This window comes from Falco peregrinus, chromosome 2 (assembly GCF_023634155.1).
Source record: "Falco peregrinus isolate bFalPer1 chromosome 2, bFalPer1.pri, whole genome shotgun sequence".
NCBI lineage: Eukaryota > Metazoa > Chordata > Aves > Falconiformes > Falconidae > Falco > Falco peregrinus.
In genome coordinates this window covers 87,502,439-87,522,787 of record NC_073722.1, presented here as the reverse complement: position 1 = coordinate 87,522,787, position 20,349 = coordinate 87,502,439, and the positions used below count along the sequence as shown (strand labels likewise).

Below are 20,349 nucleotides of genomic sequence, written 5' to 3'. Positions count from 1 at the left end.
TCTTGGGCAAGAAGACTTCAAATTCGCCATGAGACATGAGGAGGAGAGCGCTCCTTCCAGGAAGGCAGTTACTTTGAATTGTACTAACCTGGCTCGTTTTGCCTATCTGTCATTCGCACCAACAGGAAACAGTCCCCCACCAGATCAGAACAGTAACCTCTAACACAGGGGCATCAACAATCAGGAGGAATTACAGTTTCCAGAGCCAGCACGACACCTATGAACAAGGCTTCAGGGTTTAGGTGGTTTGTAGCTTAATAATACTGTATTTAAAATTGGTTTAACAGACACAGCCATCCAATTCCGTGCTCCAATTCCAGCACTCTTCCTTCCCAAAAGTCTGCATTAAAAAGTAGCTGCGACCAAAGCACACACTGGTCAGTTTTTCTGACAGGCACACTGGCTTCTCATTACTCAGGGCAAAACAGATACGCTATACATTCCAAAAAATTGTGAGGTCATTGCACCTGCTGCCTTGCAAAAATTACGGACACTATTTTCCCTTTACTAGGCGTTTAAAGCTATCACAGCCTCTCCAATTTCTGCCTTATCTTAAGAGCGCAACTCTAAAGGAGCAGTAACATCAGCTCTCTTCCTCCTTCTGAGCAAAGTTTCTGCACAGATCCACAAATGGAGTTGGTGAAATTTAGCAAATTGTTTTACTTACGGAGCCAGAGGTAACTTAGCTACAAATTCACCAAAAAAGCTTAACATTAGTCACACCAGGGAAAATGTCCACCTGGCCTGGTACTCTGTGTTCAGAAACCAGCAGCAGATACCTCCCTAAGGATCTGTACTATGGTAAGCACACAATGCTTCTTCCTGGGACAATCTTCCAGCTCTTGACTTCTTGAACCAGAGGCCCTCAACAGATTTTTCTACTATGAATTCAATCAGCCATTTCTCAGATCTTCAGTTAACACTGACAGCCCCTAACACCAAGGGATCTACCACTCAGCCATGGACTCTGTGAAGAACCACCTCCTCCACATATCCTGCACCCGCTGTTATTTCAACACCCCTTAATTCCTGTACGGGAGAACAATGAACAAAAATCATTCCGCATCACCCCTTCTTCTGCCGCTCACAACTCTACACGTGTTGATGATCATCTCCAGCTCAGTCCTCCCACTCCCAGCCCAGAGAGTCCCACTCTCCTTAGTCATTCCTTGTACAGAAGCTGTCTCACACTTTTGATCATTCTGGTCACTCCGCTATGAGCTTCTTTCAGTTCTCCTGTATTTTATGACATGGAGGGGAACTGGCATCGAAGAGTGTTCAAACACAAATGATCCATGTATTTATATAGTTGGATACTGTTTTCTTTTTAGATCTTTTCCTAGCATAAATCTGGGTTTCTACCTAATGAGCACTGAGCAGATATTTTCATAAATTACTATATCCTAAAAACTCAGACCTCTGTGGAACTTGTCAGGCCACACAGCATTATTTTACGTGTGAAGCTTAAAAAGGGTATGGACTTTGTACTCAGGAAAGGCAGCAGTAATAAATGAAGCCCTCAACAACTCAAGTCTCCTACGTGGCACAACGGTGATCCAGGAAGGGATCTTATTCCACAGGTAACTAATCTTACACAATGATCTGCCCAATAAACTTGGGCTTTTCCACAAAGTTTGCCAGTAAGTTTAAAGCACAGTGACTCGTTAACATGAGGCCTGACAAATTAATCTCCTATAAAAGCCAAGTAAATATTGTTTCCATCTGATGGATAATTCCTAATAAATTGGACTAGTTTCATACGTCTCAATCTCACCAGCAACGTCCAGATGCATCCAGTAGTTGCCTTTAAAGAAGCATTAGTTTACTAAATTGAATTCCAAACTTCTAGGAGTTTGTACAGAGCCTTCTATTTTCTGTAGGCAGGAAATCTGCCCAACTACACCCAGGCTCAACCTGTCACACCCTCTTCTTAACAGACATTCTGCATTAAGAAAATCCAAACAGCAACTGCAAAATGCCATGTCATATACTGGCACAGCTGAATACTTGCAAGTCAACCTGGATGAAATACTATTTAAAGGTCAATCTGGATTTTATCTCAAATGGCTCTGGATATTATTCCAAGACCAGGGGGTAATAAAATTAAACACAGACTGTTCGGTTATTTAGAGCCCATAGTTTTCAGTCCGCAACACTTTCACTGTGCTCTTCTGAAGTAATATTATTAGTGGAGGAAAGGATAAACTTCAGCTGACAAGAGCAAACCAAAGAGGGAAGCAACTACTTCAGAATTAGCTCAGAGCCACACGGCATCAGGATTTCATTCCTGGCTCTGGATGAATGACCTGTTGGTGAAGCAAAGCACAGCAGCTTCCCTGTTTGGACGCCTGCAGGGAACAGCAACTACTGGATATAGGAACCTGAGCTTCTACCACTTCAGCTAAAAAGATCATTCGCATCCATTTTGCGGGTAGTAGTAGAGCTACCGCATGTTTCAGCGCCAGAAAGCGTGGAGACTCACAGTGGTATAATCCAGACTAGAGAGGAGCTGATCTGGACCCTTCAGCCACCCTCAGAGTTGTAGCTTTACTATTTATCAGAAAGCAGCACATCAATGTCACAAGCAATTCAGTTCCCATCTGGCACAAACGCTCCATGAAGTTTCAAGGCAGTTTTGTTACATACTCATATTCAGGAGTACAGACATAGGTGAAACGCACGTGGAGTTCATAGTGGCACGTCCAAAGTTTCAACGTTAGCGGTAAGAGGCACTTGAGAGCTAATGCACCAACTTGGAAAGGGAAATCTTCCCAGTGCCCTGCCCCAGACCTGTGCGCACTTTTCTTGGCTATTGAGAAACACAGAGCTTGTCATGACAGGGGTAGGACAAGGGAATGGTTTTAAACCGAAAGAGGATATATGTACATTGGATATTAGGAAGAAATTATTTACCGTGAGGGTGGCGAGGCACTGGCACAGGCTGCCCAGAGCACCTGTGGGTGCCCCATCCCTGGTGGTGCTCAAGGCCAGGCTGGACGGGGCTCTGAGCAGCCTGGGCTAGTGGAAGGCGTCCCTGCCATGGTTGGAACTAGATGGTCTTCAAGGCCCCATCCAAAGCAAATCATTCCATGATTAAAGTTGATTACTTAGATTTGAAAAAAGGAACCACTAGTAAAGCTACCTGCTTATGAACGTATATTAACTCTTCCATGAACTAGAAGGAATTCCTTTATGGTTTTAATAGGTTTGCTCTCTATACTTCTGTGTCTTCCCCTTAAAACACAGAACAAGTTCAACAACCATTAGATAGTTTGCCCAAGTAAACCAAGACTTGTATTTGTTTCCAGTTTTATCAGCCTAGAGATGTCAAATTATTAAAAAAAACCCAAACCCAAAACAACAACAGAGAACAGATGAAGCAATCACACGACAGAAATTTAGCAAGACAAAGCCATTACCAGGGTAATTTTTCCTCCAGGGTACCATTATCAAGGGAATACCATTTACAGTGGTGGACAACTGTCACAGGTTCAAGCTGTGAGACTTGTTCCATACTACCTGTAATTTATATACTGATCACACACACTGGGTTTTTTCCACACTTCCTTCACTTTCTCAAAATAACAGAGAAGGAGCCATTATTTGATAGCAACCGCTTCCTTCCCCAGGTCCATGTCTTTATCTGATTACATTATTAGATCCTGTCAAAAAATGCCAAAAGGCACAAGGTCCCTGTTTCAAAGTGACTGAATGCTTTCCCATGCTCCTAACTGGAAACGTGTTGAACTTCCTAACAGTAACCATACAACAAAACAAAATTTAGGCGATACTAAGCAGTAACATTCAAATATAACATAGCAAGTTTTAAGACATTTTGCCCTCTTGTAATAATTTCTTAAAAAAAACCCACAGTTTAAATTATTGAAGCTCCCAGCATCACACTGCATGAGGAAGAAAACCAGGCTCCTTAAAAACAGAACACCTTATGATAGACCAGATGTCCTGTTGGAATATTTGTTTAAAGAACCCAAATACCCACTATGTACTTAAAAGAAAAACCAATAATGAAACAGGCTTGGAACAAAAAGTTCCAAGCAAGATAATTCAAGCCCAAGGAAGAGGTCTCACCTTTAGAAAAAATATACCAGCTGAAATAAAAAAGCAATTTTAAATATTGCAGCATTTTTGTTTGTTATTTAACTTTAGGCACTAATCAATGAAATAGAAAGAAAATATTATGTGAATTTCTACCACAAGATGAACGACTTTCTATTCATTTTGCTTCCAGCCCATCCGATACATAACATCCAACATGACTCACAAATCAATTCAAATATTTACATTCCACCATTACAGCTTGGAGAGATAATAAACTCTGTGCCCGTATTTAAACAAAACCAGGCTCCAATTTCTACAAGTTGTTATACGTGAACAGCACCTTGGGGTTTGCACGGGTTTCTCAGCACAGGAAAGGACTCCCTGCAGGGCCCAGCCTTTGCCCGCATTAGCCCTCTGTAAGCGCCAGGGCTCCCAAACCCTTGTGCGCCAAATCTATATATACAACTGTCAGCTGCGGGGTGCATCTTTCACAGAGGTACTGAATGGGAAACTGGGAAGGAGAAGCGAACCACACCATCTGTATCTTACAGTCATCTGTTCCCACCCCCACCATTAGATTGCACTTTTCAATATTATTCCTTGCTCTAAGTCAAAGAAACATGGAAGAGCACAACAATGAGAATTTCATGCAAAATCTAATAAACTCATATTAAAGGTGTGAAAAGCTTACGGAAGATGCATCTGAAGAAGAAATATTTCCACTAAGCACTCAGAAAAAGTGACATTAAGAACTGCAAGACAAAAACCTGTAGAGCCAAATGTGTTAAAGTGCTTTTACCATAAATGCACAGCATCTTGGCTAAGCAGCACACAATTCCCAGGTGTACTGAATTTCCCAACTATGACACCAACTTCTAATGTCTATTATCTCATGGAGAATGTATGCCTGTAAGCACCATTAAACTCATTCTAGTCCCTTCAGCCCAAAACTGAGTGGGGAGAGGGAAAGGCTGGAATAACAGCACCTTGATCACCATGGCGTGTGGAAGAGCCAGTCTTGCTATCGGGACTCTCGCTCACAAAGCAACAACAGTGAAGCAGCCTCTTGTGCACGTGGAGAAAACAAAGAGAGTGAGAATTATCACGATGAGTCTCCAGCACACACAGTATAAACGATCTTTACCCTGTTTCTGGAGGGGTTTCAGAGCAAACAGGCAGGCCCGTTAAAAGTGATAGAGACTACCTCCACACAGCAATGCCTGCGGGATCCTGAACGCAGGTATGTTAAAAGAGGCTGACTAAACTCACCAGTTTTCATCCTGCACTCCTTGCCCCCAGGATAAGGACACATAAATACTATGTAGTCCTGTATACGCTAGCAGGCCTTAAAGTATTTTACAAATGAAGCCAGTGATGAACGCCTGTTTTGCAGGTGGAGAAACTATGGCAAAGCAACTTGTTCAAACTCATCCCAGCAGGACAGTGGCAGAAACGGGAATAAGATTTGGGACAATCAAGGCCCTGTGTAATGCATTAGCCACTAGGCAAAGTATCACAGAGCTTCATAAACGGAGCCTCGCTGCAAACTGCTTGGCTGAAGACTCTTTCCTGCAACGGTTAGAACTATTTTAAATTGCCACAGACTTCAAATACACACTCATACCAAGAGATGCACCCGTTAAAGAACTGAGGAAAGAGGTGACAGATCTACTGTCTGTGACTGGCAAAGATTTAGGCTGAAAGTTTTCATTCAACTGCTTGTAAGTGTGCTCCCACTGAAGATCCAGAGAGGCACAGGACAGGCTGCCCACAGCCTGCCAGAAACTAAGACGTAAATGCTACATTTGTTTAGATTAACCAAGCAGAAACATAAAAAAACATCTCAAATACAGTACTTTCACATTTTTTCAGTTCACTACAACCTTTTGTTAAAAGCCTAGGTCCATCTGCTGACTGTACGGTCCCTGGAGAGCACTTCAAGTAAAGATGCGTGCAAATAGAAACTTGAAGCTTAAGTTAAAGTTCTTAAAATCTGCAGCACGATTACAAAGACAACAATGCACACAGAAAGGCAGCTGTGAAGTTGCATCTGTGTTTCTGAACTCGAAGCACACTTTTCCCGCTTGAATAAGATGGTCTTTGACTGGGTTTTATTCTAGATACCAGTCAGCGAGATGAGTCGCAACTATTGACATTTATAGCAGGGCATACAATTTGCAGTTGAAATAAAGCTGTACCCATGAATTTGAGAACAAAAATTGCATAAAGAGAAGCGAGCACTTCATGTTAGGGCTCTTCTCACCGCTTTGTCAGGAACACTGCTTCAGAAATTCCTCATAAGCGGTGTAAGTATGTAACACTGATGCTATCCTGCACTGGCCACGCTAGGAAGACCCACAGCTTTCTGCCGGTACCCACGCTCCATTCGGGAAGCGCCTGAGCTCACAAACCTCTACAGCACCGCCAGAGCAGGGGCAGGCACGGCCCACCGCTGCCGCGGCTCACGGCATCTGGGGGCTTCAGCGCTCAACCTGACCCAGCAACGTGGGGCCCCCGCGGCGGCACCGGCCACCCGCCGCCCCGTGGCTCAAGCTGGCCCCCTCCAAGCCCCGGGGTGCGCTGCCCAGCGTGCCCGCCGGCAAGGCGAGCAGCGTAGCCCCCGCAGCCGGGGCCGACCGTGCCCCCAGCAGCCCCCGCTCCCTTCAGCCATCTTCTGGGGGCCGGCCGCCGGCCCGGCCCGCTCGCCAGCCCCGCTCGGCGCCCTGGCAGCCACACCGCCCGGCAACGCCGGTTTCGTTTCCGCCCCACTGCCAGCCCCCGGCGTCCGCGCAGCCCCCCGGGACACGCCGGGGGGAAAACTTGTTGCTGCCGCCGCCACCTGCCCGCGGCCGGGTCCCCGAGCACGCCGCGGCCACCCCACCCCGCGCACGGCGGGCGGCGGCCGCCACGGGAGCCGGCCCCCCCCGCGCTCAGACTCGCGGCCCGCGTGTGCCGCGCCCCGGGCCGGCGCCTGCCGCCCCCCGCCCCGCCGCACCTGCCCGCCCGGCCCGCGGCACCTGCTGCCCGGTGGCGCGGCCGGCCGCCCCTCACCATTGTGGTTAACCCAGGTCGGCTTCAGGAGCTTCATTGTTCCCCGCCCGGGGCCCCCGCCGGCCTCCGCCCTCGGGACCCCAGGGCGGCTCCGCCCGGGCTGTCTCCGCGGCCGAGCGAGCGGCGGAGCTCAGCGGCCGCCGGCCACCATGGGCCCCCGCCGCACGCCGCTCTGCCCACCCCCTCCGCCGGCCGGAGCCGCCTCAGCGCCGCTCCATGCCTCGGCGCCGCCCGTGCCGCAGCCCCCGCCGCCCGGCCGCATCCCCCGCTCGGCTCCCGGCGGCTCCCGGCAACGCCGGAACTCGGCGCCTGGCAACCGCCTAACCGGCCCGGCGGGAAACAGCCGCCCCCGAGCCCCAGCGTTCCCCCGCCTCGGCCGGCGGGGGGCGAGATCCCGCGAGGCGCCGCGGCCCCGCCCCCGGGGCGGGTGCGGGCGGGCGCCCCCTGCCGGGCGGAGCGAGGCAATGTCGGCGGGGCGGGGCGGAGCCGGCGGAGCGGGGCGGGGCCTTCCCTCAGGCCTGGCGGCGGGGAGACCGGCCGGAACGCCTGTGGCCCGGAACAGGGGAGGCGGGGCGCGGAGCGCAGCCGGCTGGGAGCGCGGGCGCACCTCTGGCAGCCTGAGAGAACCATGTTGGCGGCGGCCCGGCGGCTCTGCGGGGCCTTGGTAGCGCCCGGCGGCGTCCGGCTCAGGTAGGGCTGCGGCGGCCCGGCGCCGGGGGGAGGAAGCCCAGCGAAGCGCTCCTCGCTGGGGGCGCCCTGAGCCTGCCACCCTTCCCGGGCCCCCCCCGGCACGCGGGGTGTGCGGGCCCGGCCCCCGCCGGGCGGGGCCGCTGCGATACCCGCCCAGACCTGGGAAACGGCGCCTCCTCCTAATGTCACGAGGTGGTTTTGCCTCTCCAAAATCAGCCCTTCAGAGAGGCTGTTATCAGAGCTTAAGAATTAAATTACGCTAACCTATTCATACATCTTCAAAATGTATCTGCTTCACCTCTCCGTACCTGCTGGATTCATAACAAACAGCCCAAATTCGGGTTTTGTTACTTTACTGAAGGGTTTGAGGTTCTCATCTCTGGGTAAACGCTGTATACTGTCATGAATTAAGGAGCCAACGCTAACTGGAAATTCATTGTAATTTATGAGTAATAGCTCTTGTGCATAAGTCAGTCTCTCCTCATGCTTTATGTTCATTTTCCTTCAGTTCGTGGCTGCCCCAGACGGCTCCATCCCGATGGAGTCACTGGCAGACTTCGCTGCTGGCGTTCCAGGCGTCTCTCCCCGTGAGGTGAGCACAACTTCCATGGGGTTACGTACAAGTGTTTATATCCTTAGGGGAACACCAATTTTCCCAAGTCCAAATTAACTTTGAACTGTAGATGTTTGCTTTTAAGTCCTGTGGTAACCTATACAAGTAGCACTTTATGCTGGTGTGTAGTTGTATTTGGTTTCTCAGCCGCAGAATGTGGTTGGAGATGTTCGGATTTACGCTCTGCTCCAAAACTCCCTTTGGAGCAACGATGCAAATGAAAGCCTAGCTTAACTGAAAGTAATTCCATATGAAGTGCTATACTAGACAGCCTGCATTTATGTATATGTTACCTTTTGGTACCCATGGTTTGTTTTGATGCAGCTAGATTTAAAATATGCCAGTAGCTATTAGGTACCATTGGAGAGACTGCTTCACACCGTAAAGGTTTTTCAGTCTGCCAGGCAGGAATGCTGTCCACAGGTCCACTGTGAGGATTAGTATAGATGCCCCAGTATCTTGAGGATATTGGATCTGTGTGGAGGATGACAGGAAAGTAACATCTGCAGCCTGACTTTGGTTCCAAATGTGGGAATTTTAGAAGCATGTGTAAAACCACTTGCTCTCCTCTTTAATGCAAGACAACAGGTCTACTTGCAGATAAACGGATTAGCTGCTCTGCTGTACTCTGAGCCAGTGCAAAACAATTCCAATTCAATTTTTGTGGAACTTGCTCAGGTCATTCTGATGTTCAGCACAAAACAGGAGGTTAGTTTCTCAGACAGGTACAGTTCTCCCTGCAGAAAATGCCTCGTGACATGCTAGTGTCTCCTGGAAATCACATTACTTGAATAAAGCTAATGGCTGGGACTTCTATTAGGGACCAAATTAAGCAATGGGAAGGAACAATCTTTAGAAAAGTGGATGCTGCTGGCGTTGAATTAAATGAGAAAATAACTTCTTTCGTTCATGTAATTTCCTTTGTAGAGCACAACCAAAGAAGAAGAAGAAAGTGGATGTAAAGAGAGAGCAAGCACAGAAAGATCGTATGAAAAAGAAGATTAAAAAGTTGGAAAAAGCTGCCCCAGAAATGATTCCAATTGAGGATTTTGTAACGCCACTTAAGTACTCGGATAGCAACAGGTAAGTAGGACTGTCTTTCACCATACGCTTGCATCCGTGGTAGAAACACTTCTAATTTCTTTCTCCGCAAAACTGCGATATAGTGCCAGCCTTGGCACAAAACCTTATCTGCTTCTACCAGGACAAAAACTTGGAAGGCAAATTTTATTTGCTTCTGCTAGAAGCAGTGAAAAAACAGTAACATGAATTTCCCATCAGAATGACTGGAAGACCTCAGACACTGCATGAATGAAACATATTTGCGGGGTTTCTTGTTGTTTTGTTTTTTTTTCTTGTTTTTCAAATTTGCTCTTTGGGGTGCAGGCTATTCCTCCATTATCTTTATCAGGGTGCGAAGCCTTCCTGCTCTGTCGTTTGAGGAAACTGAAAGAAGAGTTTTGCTTATGAAGAAGTGGTGTTTGTTTAAGCAGAAACAAGGTAAGGCAGAAAAGAAAGCGATTCAGACCCTTGTAGAAGCTCAGCAAGAGGCACTAAAGGAACTGCGCCTTGAATCTGAAGAGCTGTATCAGGCAGCAATCAGACGAGATGAGGGGCTTTTCCCCTTTGAGAGAGATGGACCTAACTATACCCCACCGCTTCCTGGTTATGATCCTCCTGAAGGAAAATGTGTTGATATCACCAAAGTATATACGCAGTGATGGGAGTTCGGTGTTCATCTGGCATGAGCTACTCAGCTGACTGAAGAAGGAAAGAATGGAGTAAGAATAAACAGCTCCTTCTGCAGGTTAAAATACTGTAGGTGTGTGACTGTAAAAAACATAATGAAGTATCTGTTTGTTTGATTTTTTAAAATGGCTCTCTAGCTAGTTAAGACACCCACCAAAACACTACCTTACACTCGTGCCATGCTAGAACAAGACAAAGAAGTAGTATTTCACAGAGTGTATTTCTGGGCTTACATCTCTCATCCCTCCCTATGCTCCCCAGCAGCATTTTTTTTGTTCTGCATAAACCGTAACTTGGAAGATTCCTATGCTAGGAGGAAAGTGTCACAGTCACTGCCTCAGTCTGTACCATAAGGGTGGCGGCAGCTGACTGCCTTTCTTTTCAGACTTCGGTGAAGTACTTGTGCATCTAAGAGGGAAAACAAATGGAAAACATGCTGTTGACAAAGCCAAAATTGTTCGGTTTATTTAATATATTGCCGTGTAACTATTATAACTAAGTTTCTAAGGGTTTGCCCTAAAAGAAAATGGATCTCTCTCTGTTCATGTAAAACCTTTATTCTTGCAGTAATTTCGAATACTGCCATCGACAACACCCCACTGTTTGACAGCTGTTCCACAGAGGGGCAGGGTTGCAGCTTCCCATGCAGCTTAACCCATGACAATCGTGAATCTGGGAACTGCCTTTTAAATGCCAGTGGTTGTGATTGCTCTGAACTGGCAGGGAGGAATCCCAGCTTGCTTTTATTTTCCCATCTGGCAGGCCTGAGGTGGGTACCTTGTTCCAAAAGTGCACAGCATCGGCTGGCAGGGGAAGAGGTCCTTGTCTAGCAAAAGGAGCTAGATAGCATATGCGCTAACGTGGAAGCTGTCTGCTGAGTTGCTGAGATGAAATCCTGAAGTGTAAGACAGTAGTAAAAGATCACAATCAAATCAAACACCTCAGTTCTCCCTTTAAAAAACACCAGATGTTTCAATAAATTCTCAGTATTTTTGAATGAGTACTAAATTACTGCAGGGAAGAGCTGTGGCTGTATAATTTCAAGATGACACGGAAGAAAAAAACCGGACACCAGCATAATTTTGCATTGTGTATTACATGACTGAGCAAAGAGCAAAACAATTTCTCTAATTTGGTTTGTCTTTGTCAAGTGGAAGATACCAGTCAGGTGGTGGGCTCTTCCTGAGCTTCCATACTGGAGCGTGTTTCTGTTTTTCCATAACTCGAGCTCTTTCACTGTTGCACAAAGCTTCCTGAAATACAGGAGGGAGAAAAATAAATAAATTACCACGGTAGTGGTAGATGGTCCGGTCTTCAAGAGCTTATTTCCTGCTGTGACTATCTGAGAGAAAACAAGCTTTAGCATGCTTAAAGGCAAGTGCCAAACGATCTCTAAATGAGCCAGGATGCAGGCTGTTAGCTGTGTCCCGTTTGCGTTCAGCCTCCGACTCCTCCGTGCTGAATGGAACCGCCAGAAGCCGCAACGGGAGGCTGAAGGCAGCTGAAGGGCTCCGCTCCTCCCGCGCCCCGGGACTGGGGCGGCTGCCCTGCCGCAGCCCCCGGACGCTTCTTTGCCTGTGTGGGCGCAGCGCTGGGCGCGACGAAGGGACCCCCTGCTGCCACGCAGGGTACCGACACAACGGCGCGCAGGAGCCGGTGCAGCCGAACACCATGAGCGCCCCCGCGGGACGGCAAGGCCGCCCCAGGCCCGGCAGGGCCCCCAGCCCCCCCGCAGGCCCGGTACCTGGGCGGCGGCGGCGCGGCCGCTCTCCCAGGCGCGGCAGGCCTCGTAGTCGTCCCGCCAGCGGCCGCAGGCCGGCAGCTCCCCGTGCGCGTAGTAGTGGTGGAAGGCGTGGCGCAGCCCGCGGCAGTGCTTCCACTCCCACCAGTAGTCCTCGCACGGCCGCGGCGGCTGCGGGCGGACACAGAGGCCGGGCTGAGCCGCGCCGCCATGGCGGCCCCTCAGCCCCCGCCGCCCCACACCCCGCTCACCCGCCAGCTCCCGCCGCCCGCCATGCTGCCCGCGCCGCAGGGCCGCCGCCCCGCAGCGAATCCCCGCGCCGCTCTGAGAGCGCCACGGCCCGGCCAATGGCGAAGGGCGACACAAACACCTGCCTCGCCGCCCCGCCCCCGGGCGCCATGTGACCGCTCCGGCTGCCCTCACCGCCCCGGGTTCTTTCCGCAATGACCACACCGGAGCCGCACGGGAGTTACCGAGGCACCTTTACTGGGCCGAGCAGAGGGGCGGCAGCCCGGGAACGCCACGCCGGCACCTGGGAAGCCGCACCGGTTGCCCCCCGACACCGCGGGACACCACAGTTCCGTCCCCCCTCGGCAGCGCCCGGCAGAGAACCCGGGGTCGCCTCTCCTACACGTGCTGTTACACTGCTAGTACGAAAGGCATGTTATTCATTACGGCTATGAAAAGCAAGTTCAGGGGATTACTCAGAACGATTCCTAAACCCCAACACCTGAGTGAAGATCGAAGACGCTCCCTGCAGAGAAGCCCTGCACAGCCGAGTGCTAGCGTTCCTCTGCACCACACCAAAAAGTTTACCTGAAACTGTGGCAGAACACAGAGAGGGAGGAAAATGCCAAACACAGCACGAGACCACCACCACCACTCAGGATGTAAGAGGGGAGGATGTAGTCTAAGAATCAGACCTTTTACTAAGGCAGAACTTGGGTTTGCTTCTCAGGTTTATCTGGGATCTACTTTCCCCTCTTACACACATACAAAACACTCCTTTAAAATTCCTAGAACTTAATTTTCAACTGAAAATTAAGACAAGTTTGACAGCTCCAGTTTTAAACATGAAACCTCGACCAATGAAAGCGTTCTCCTGCATTGCAGAACAACCTCTCCTCTCAACTGCAATAACTAAGATCCAATATGCTGCAATTGTTACTTTATTTTCCTCCTAGCTGACTGAAGGTACCACAGCTTAGGGTTTTCTTCCCTTTTTGCGCAGGGACTGGCCTTCTCCTGAAAAGGCAATAAACCGGCTTCCAGATTCATCCTGGAAAAAAAAAAAGGGTGTTACCTCTACTTGCTGCTTGCGTGTGATGAAAGCTGAACAACTGTTAGAAAGAACATTCCATCAAGGCAGCAACTGACTGTAGACATTTCACATCCTGAATCTACACATTAACCACTTTCTTCCTGAAAATAAAACATGAGCATTTCAGTGATCTTTCAGCTAACTGAAACAAGTATGTGCTGGCTTACTAAACTTATATTTAGGTCAATCTGTTAATGTTAGTAAGCAAGGGAATTGGAGTTTGCTTTCACCTAACTCAAACCACTTTTTAACAGAAGCCTGCTCTGAAAAATCAAATATGGAGAGGAACCACAAAGTGGGACAGTAGTTCCGATGTTCTAATTCTGTGCAAAATTGGGAAGGATCCCACTTTTACCTCTTCAACCTTCTTAACTAGCGGACGTGAGTTTCTAATGAATGTGATTCTACCAATCTTGAAGTCATAGTTGGGTATTCCTCTGGAAAAGAAGCACAAAAATATCATGAAAGAACATTTATACCTACCATCCAAGTGAACACAGTGAGACCTATTCTACGTCCATCAGTATTGTGCCAACACTGGCTGCAAATTTTCATTACCAAATAATTCTATAGATAAACCACTGAATTATTTTCTGAAGGCAGGCATACATTGCATGAAGTAAATAATCAAATACTGGAGCTGCTGTAGAAGATTGGTTGTGGTCACCTTTCCACGTAGCCTGTGGTTTCCACAGGGTCATGGACGTGCTTTTTCCACATGGGTTCAATTTGTATTATGACAGGTGTAAATGACAGACCACCACATGAATCACATCCCTGCACATTTCCACTAAGTCTATAAACTTTCTAAATTTCCTTCCAATAAAAAACCCACCAAAAACCCAACAACAAAACCAAACTGCCAACAAACCCACACATGGCTTGGCTTTGGTTACCCACCCAACTCAAAGAAGGCTTCACCCTACACCAAATATCACTTTAGAAAGTTGGCAGGGTTCTGTGCATCACCTGATCCAGCTCACCAGCCCAGTCTAGACCTGCTGCCTTTCCCTACATGTGTTCTATAGAACCAGAGTTAAGATTGAGTTTAGGCAACATTAACTTAGGATCTCCACCTCAAGTAGTCAGGGACATCACAGTCAGTCTAGATCATTATTTTTTTTCTAAATGCAAATTTTTAACAAAATTAGCTGTTTATATTGCAGGAGCAGAAGAAAACCCCCAACCAACCAAAGGCCACTCAAACATTGACCCTTCACTCACTGACAACTGAATGAAACAGACATACCTTCGAATGTCTCCTGGTTTAATTGGCGATGGACTAGGCTCAACACCTTTCTTCTTGCCATCCAATCTGTTCCCAGAACCAGAGAATGCCTGTGTATACGTAACAAGTTTTAATTTAACTGTGTCTTGTATTTGAAAGCACACTGCACAGGGGTACTATTGTCTGTGAAATCTTATTATCATTTTTATTTAATTATTTGATTCAGCATGTTTCTTTTTGGTACATATAAGCTGATGAACCCTGCGGGTAGGAGTGTGTTTCAGTTCCCCATTTATAGACTGCCCTTTTAAGGACAGCAAATAGTACTGTTACTGGCTGTAAGCACCACAAAACGTACACAGATACTTGCCAGTTAAATGATGAGCACCTCTAAAAACAGGTACTAGTGCGGTGTGGTTGTTTGGGACAACTTTACCTTACCATTTCACAACATTCAGAAACCAGCAGGAACAGGGGACTTACACGAAATCCTATGTCACTCACATATCCACTATGGTCTGCTTCAACATCCTGCGAAGGGAAAAAACAAGTTAGCTCACGTTCTGATATGCAGAATATGTGAAAACAGTTCCACATATTTCTGATCAAACAAAACTTCAGAACAATCCCTTTCCAAAATCAAGAGTTGGTAAACAACCACTTCCTAAGTAACACGAGCAAAAGCATCTGGTAAGTAAAGTTCAGCCTTAAGAAATTGTTTCAGGGAAAAAATTTGTGTTGGCGCTCACTGCTCCGTCACAAGAAAGGCTGACTTCTATGGAATACGCTGCTGAAAAACAGAAGTTTAACATACCGCGGTCTCTTCATGTTGTGCACTTCTTTCTGGTTCCTTGTATCCCAAAGGAGCATCAAAATCCACCTATTTACACAAGAACCATGAAAATAAGCATGACTGCTATTTTTCTTTTAATCATAAGCTTTGCAATAGTATTCCTCAAAACTCCCCAATCACTCCATTTTGATCTAGAAAGAACTGGTTTGCGTGTTGAAACATTTTAACTCAAAACTAAAAAAGACTAAGCCTTTCAGGAATGAGTTTTAGCATGTCATTGAAACAGAGCAATAAACCAGCACCCCACAATGTCACCAGAGTTTGAATCAAGACAAGGCTATTAAATAAAACTCAGATTATAAACCACATTGAAGCTAAACACTAAACTCCTAGGCACTACAGTCACCTGATGATGCAGCTTGAGACCACAGAGGTGGTCGCCAAAGGTAGACGGGGTACCCTCAGACGAGTCGTCTTCCCTATCTCATCCGATTTTACCTCTCCTGCAGCATTAGAGGTGCGCAGGGTACAGCGCTATCACTGAATGAGATGCCCTCCTCCCCTTTCGGGAAGGACACAGTAAAAGCAAACCTTCCACATCTGCTTTAACTTACATTCATATCGCATTCGATGATAGACACAGCCTTATCCGGTTTGGTCTCCATTACCCGAAGCTCATAGATCTGAAACAGTAAAGAATATTTTAAGATTGCACATGAAAGAGCTCAACTTATACCCAAGAAAATTGTATCTAAACCCTTCCTTTCATTCAGACAGCTTCAAGAAAATTGAAATAAGTGTTCTTTCAGGTTGGGCACTGAATACTGCAGGGTCTCTACAGAACCACGGCACAAAGATTTTTTAACTCAGAAGATTACTATATGCTGGAGCTAGAGTAACTACCTTTTACTGTGCCTTGCTGCACTCTCACTGTGCCTCAACCTGCAGTTTTGAAAACAAATTCTGAATTTAGGATGAACTCTGTCCCTCGACTTGTAAAAACATCATCAACAGCATGAAAATTTATTGTCTCACGAATCAAAAAGAAGTCTAAACAGCCACTCAGAAAACTTCACTGACCCCTTTTTTCCTCCAATATAAAACCAATTGTGAAATCTAACATCTGGGATTGCATGTCAACAACACCAGACAGCTCTGCATTGATTGTTTTAGCACCAACATCCAACAACCGAGCTTAGTCTACAACACAGAGTGATTAAATGTGCACATGTGCTGCCAAACCCACTCATCTATATAACCTATTCACAAGATGTAGTCAAAGTACTTATGCAGTCACATCTACTGAAATATAGTGTACTTTTTTTCACATGGGTAGAATTTTTTTCCTTAAATTGATGACATCCAAACAAAACTTGCACAGACTGGTGTACTTGTATACTGTACCTTTTCATTGTAGTTGATGGCAATAACATCCCCAGTAGTCAGACAAGCGAAGTTTCTCAGGGCATTTTCTAATCTTTGCAGTATGTTAAGATGAAACATTTGTTTTCAATGCAACATCAAAGATTTAAAGTTACTATGTTATAAAACTGATCCTTGGTATCCGAAACGTGGTTTAAAAGTCAGGAGTACTGTAGACAGCCTTTTAGTAAATATTAGGGTGTACAAGATCTTCTAAGGGACACCCAAACTCATTGGACTCAAAGCCAAGATTCATTCACTCCAGCCTACTCTTTCTGCCAGCAGCTGGCAACATCTCTGTACATATGCTCTCCATCCTTTCTGTTTTCAGAAGTTACCTAATACTGGAAGAGCATGAGCCACACCTGAAAAGTTAGTTCTGCTTCATCATTCCAGTTTGGGAGAAAACTTTTGTCCCCTACTCCATAACTGAATAGGAAGGATACACAGCTTTGGGATTGGTGATGTCAAGAAAATCTGGACTCTGTGGCTGAAATTTTGAGTAAGTAGCAACTTGAAGATTAACGCTTTCCACTTGCACCAGGCCCCCCTCTTCCAGCAGCAAGTTCTGCATCATCTGCAAGAACAAAAACAAAAATCCAGAGAACTATCAACATGAGTGATGTTTTCCTTGCATATACCTATTTTTGCTGGGGCCACCATCTTCCTTGAAATGCTCCAGTTTACAATGGTTTAATTTCAGGAAGAAGTCAGCTGCATCTTAAAAAGCAGTCTGCTTGGCTTGCTTAGTTAAAACTCTCACTGAGGGAAACCTGAGCTGTGACTGAAAGCTTATGTAGGAACATGACTAGAAAAGACACATGCTTTCAGGAAACATTCTGCCTCTTCAATATTAAACTGGCAGCCCACTAATCCTACTCTTCAGGTTTTGGCAGTTCAGCATGAGACAACTCACCCAGTGTGGAAGGTAACATATGCCCTCATCGGCCACAAATTCAAGCACTCCACAGTGTGTCATTCGGTCTGAATTTTTATTGGTCAGCTTAAACAGCATCGGGTAAGTAATATTAAGTCGGCCTGGTGGGAAAGGAGAAAAAAAGATTTGTTAAAAGCCACTAACAGACTTCCGAAGCTTTCAGAGCCTCAACGTTAGCAAGAGAATGGGCCCAACTATAGGAGAGGATTCCCCTCACATTTTTCCAATTGCTCAAAACCATAAATCCAGGAGAGCATGCAGATACAAAAATACTGTATTGCCATTGCACTTAAGAGCTTTAAATGCCTCTCCAACATTTTCTCAAGCTCAGAGATGAGCTGGCAGCACATATTAGCAGAGGAATCTATTATTGTTATGTCCTTGTGCTCTCCTACCTAATGAATTTTAACAGGCCCTGTTTATTTTAAAATTAAATCCTGACTGAAAGAATTTCTCAAATAAATTTTATTAAGGCTAAAACTCAGAGCTGGGGAGGGGGAGGACTTAGTTAAAAAGGCCAATAAAACCAATCTACACTATTGATTCAGTTATCTCTTTCCCCATTTTAAGTTAAATATAACTTACTTTGTCTTTAAAACAGATTTTTCTCCAGACAACAGCATCCAGAACAATAATTTACTAGATTAACTGTCATAAGTAACTAAGGGTAATTTGCTGATCAAATTGGGTTTTAACAAAAGGAATGATCTTGCTGCAACAGATTTGAGAACGTTTTGTCTGGCAAGAAAAGAGTTAACTGTTAACCATGAGGTTGCAAGATGTACCTTCTCAAGGCAAATGTTAAACCATAATGTCATGTTACTATGACAACTTTTGTCTTTGTTTAGACCTTAGTGTAAAAATAGATTAGTTTTGTAATATACAGCTTCTTGCTATGGGACTGAGAGCATAACTGCTTGCTTAAACCAGCCTTGAAGCTGAGGATAAAAGGGCTGTGTTACTTGTCAGAATTTGTGAGCCTGGATGGAGCTGCAACCCCCCGCCTGCCCAGTGCTGTTTTTGCTTTCCTGCCTTAATAAATACTCAGTGAATTTATTTCGGACTCTAGTTATTTCTATTCAACTATAACATTAACTGTAACCATTATACTGAATACACTATTAAGTTATTAAATATTGATTCATGCCTCAGGCAGCTGAACACTTCAGATGTCTATGTTTGAAGACAGGCACATCCCATTAATTCTGACAAACAAAATACATTTTTTGAACTAATGAGTCTCATATTCTCTATTTAATTCAGATTTTAATAGATAAATAATGCAGTATTTCCTTACGCCTTTGCTTATTATTTCTAATGTTATTATTCCAGAATAAAATATTCACTTACTGAGTTGATCCAAAGCCGATGGTGGCATAATTACTGCAGAAATGAGGAAAAATGTAAGATTAGGAAAAGTATGTGTATACAAAGAGTCCATAACATACAATTTTATCATTCCTCTCTCTAAATTCTTCTCGTAAAAAAGGAGACTGTAAAATCTACAAATTCATTTTCGAGTGAGAGATTTCAGTAGAACCGGTCCTGACAAATACACCTGCTAGCACGGATATTCCAGAATTTAATCTGGATAAAAGGGAAGACAAGGTTTTACAATACCTAGCACTAGAGGACGTTTCCTGAAGGTAACTTTTGGGGGGCTTACAAGTGCTCTGAAATCGATGCTAATTTAAAACAACATAGCATTAGTCTGACAGCCTGAAAACGAAGTTGGTCGATCAATTCTCTTTGTTCAAGCTGAGTGAGGTACAAAAATAAAGGGATGGTGGTGGGGGGAAGTGTTTAATCATAAATTCCCACGGCTTATTATTGACCTACGATTTTAACAGGGGGCTGTAAGAGAGAAGACTGTGTTCCAATGCTCATAAAGCTGGACTCACTCCGTCAGCTGTTTAATTACACAAGAAGGCAACGAGGGCCGCGGCCTCCTCCTCCCTTCGGCCCACCCGGGCCCAGCCGCAGCCGGCACCGCGGCTCCTGCGGGTCTGGCCACAAGCTGCACGGCTCGGAATTGTTCCTAAACACTCTTCCAACAGGTTATTAGTTAAAATAAAACATGCACATACTCTTCCCGCCTTTCTCCACATCTGACCTGTCATTCGGCCCGGCAAGCATGGACACGGAGAAGCAGCGGTACTGGGTTGAGAAGCGGTTCTGGAAGACCCGCGGGATGGGGTGGTCGAACATGTTGAAGGAGAACTGTAGGGGGAAGCACAGGCGAGGAGGCGGCGTTAGCGGCCCCCCCCGGCTCGTCGCGGCCTGCCGAACCGAGGCAGGGCAGCCCCGCCGAGAGCCGCCGGCCGCTACCCGCCAGGCCGCGCCGCCCCGCTCCCCTCACGGCCGCTCCGAGCGCCAGGCGGCGAGACACGGCGGCAGCGCGCCCCCAGGCGCCGCGGAGGGGGCGGCCGGGCACGGCCCCGGCCCGCGCCCCGCGGGGCGACGCCGACCCCCGCCCTCAGCCCGGCGCTCCGCACCACTGCCGGCTTCCGCACAGGCCCTGGCGGAGCGCGAACCAACCGCCCACCCGCCGTGACTCGGCACTTCCCGCGGGCCTCACCATGGCGGCGGCGCTGCGGCGCGGAGCGGCCGCGCTCGGGCTCCCCACAAGCCTCAGCGGGGCGGGACCAGGCCGCGCCGCTCTCTCGCCTGACGGGGCTCTGCCCGCCGCCGCCGGCCCCACCCCACGGCCCGCCCCCGCCGCTCTGCCCTCCCGGCGTGCCACGC

At 47.1% G+C, this 20,349-nt stretch overlaps 4 protein-coding genes across 5 annotated transcripts in view; 1 reads left to right on the top strand and 3 right to left on the bottom strand.

Moving 5' to 3' along the window:
• The window catches only part of LOC101918788 (protein HIRA), a 38,175-nt gene extending 30,879 nt beyond the window's left edge, over window positions 1-7,296 (bottom strand). The window contains exon 1 of the mRNA XM_055794334.1: window positions 7,111-7,296. Within this exon, the coding sequence (XP_055650309.1) occupies window positions 7,111-7,147 (37 nt within the window). The 5' untranslated portion in view covers window positions 7,148-7,296. The remainder of the gene's footprint in view (window positions 1-7,110) is intronic.
• Window positions 7,297-7,738: 442 nt separating this feature from the next.
• Window positions 7,739-10,134, top strand: MRPL40 (mitochondrial ribosomal protein L40). The gene is made up of 4 exons (XM_013295752.3): window positions 7,739-7,800; window positions 8,309-8,392; window positions 9,341-9,496; window positions 9,825-10,134. Exons 1-4 carry the CDS (start codon window positions 7,739-7,741, stop codon window positions 10,132-10,134), a joined length of 612 nt encoding a protein of 203 aa, XP_013151206.2.
• Window positions 10,135-11,239: 1,105 nt separating this feature from the next.
• C2H22orf39 (chromosome 2 C22orf39 homolog) lies at window positions 11,240-12,265 on the bottom strand. The gene is made up of 3 exons (XM_055794338.1): window positions 12,155-12,265; window positions 11,907-12,074; window positions 11,240-11,415 (listed from the first exon to the last, which is right to left on the bottom strand). Exons 1-3 carry the CDS (start codon window positions 12,176-12,178, stop codon window positions 11,290-11,292), a joined length of 318 nt encoding a protein of 105 aa, XP_055650313.1. The 5' UTR covers window positions 12,179-12,265; the 3' UTR covers window positions 11,240-11,289.
• A 791-nt stretch (window positions 12,266-13,056) lies between these two features.
• On the bottom strand, window positions 13,057-20,335 carry UFD1 (ubiquitin recognition factor in ER associated degradation 1). Of its 2 annotated transcripts, XM_055794336.1 has the most exons (13): window positions 20,183-20,335; window positions 19,718-19,824; window positions 19,225-19,289; window positions 18,955-18,987; window positions 17,584-17,705; window positions 17,114-17,244; window positions 16,650-16,722; window positions 15,860-15,928; window positions 15,267-15,332; window positions 14,936-14,983; window positions 14,474-14,562; window positions 13,580-13,661; window positions 13,057-13,182 (listed from the first exon to the last, which is right to left on the bottom strand). In XM_055794336.1, exons 1-13 carry the CDS (start codon window positions 20,183-20,185, stop codon window positions 13,108-13,110), a joined length of 963 nt encoding a protein of 320 aa, XP_055650311.1. In that variant the 5' UTR covers window positions 20,186-20,335; the 3' UTR covers window positions 13,057-13,107. The 2 variants fall into 2 exon arrangements, with proteins under 2 accessions (XP_055650311.1, XP_055650312.1); XM_055794337.1 differs by lacking the exon at window positions 19,225-19,289 and having other exon boundaries at window positions 19,692-19,824.
• Between the last annotated feature and the right edge of the window lie 14 nt (window positions 20,336-20,349).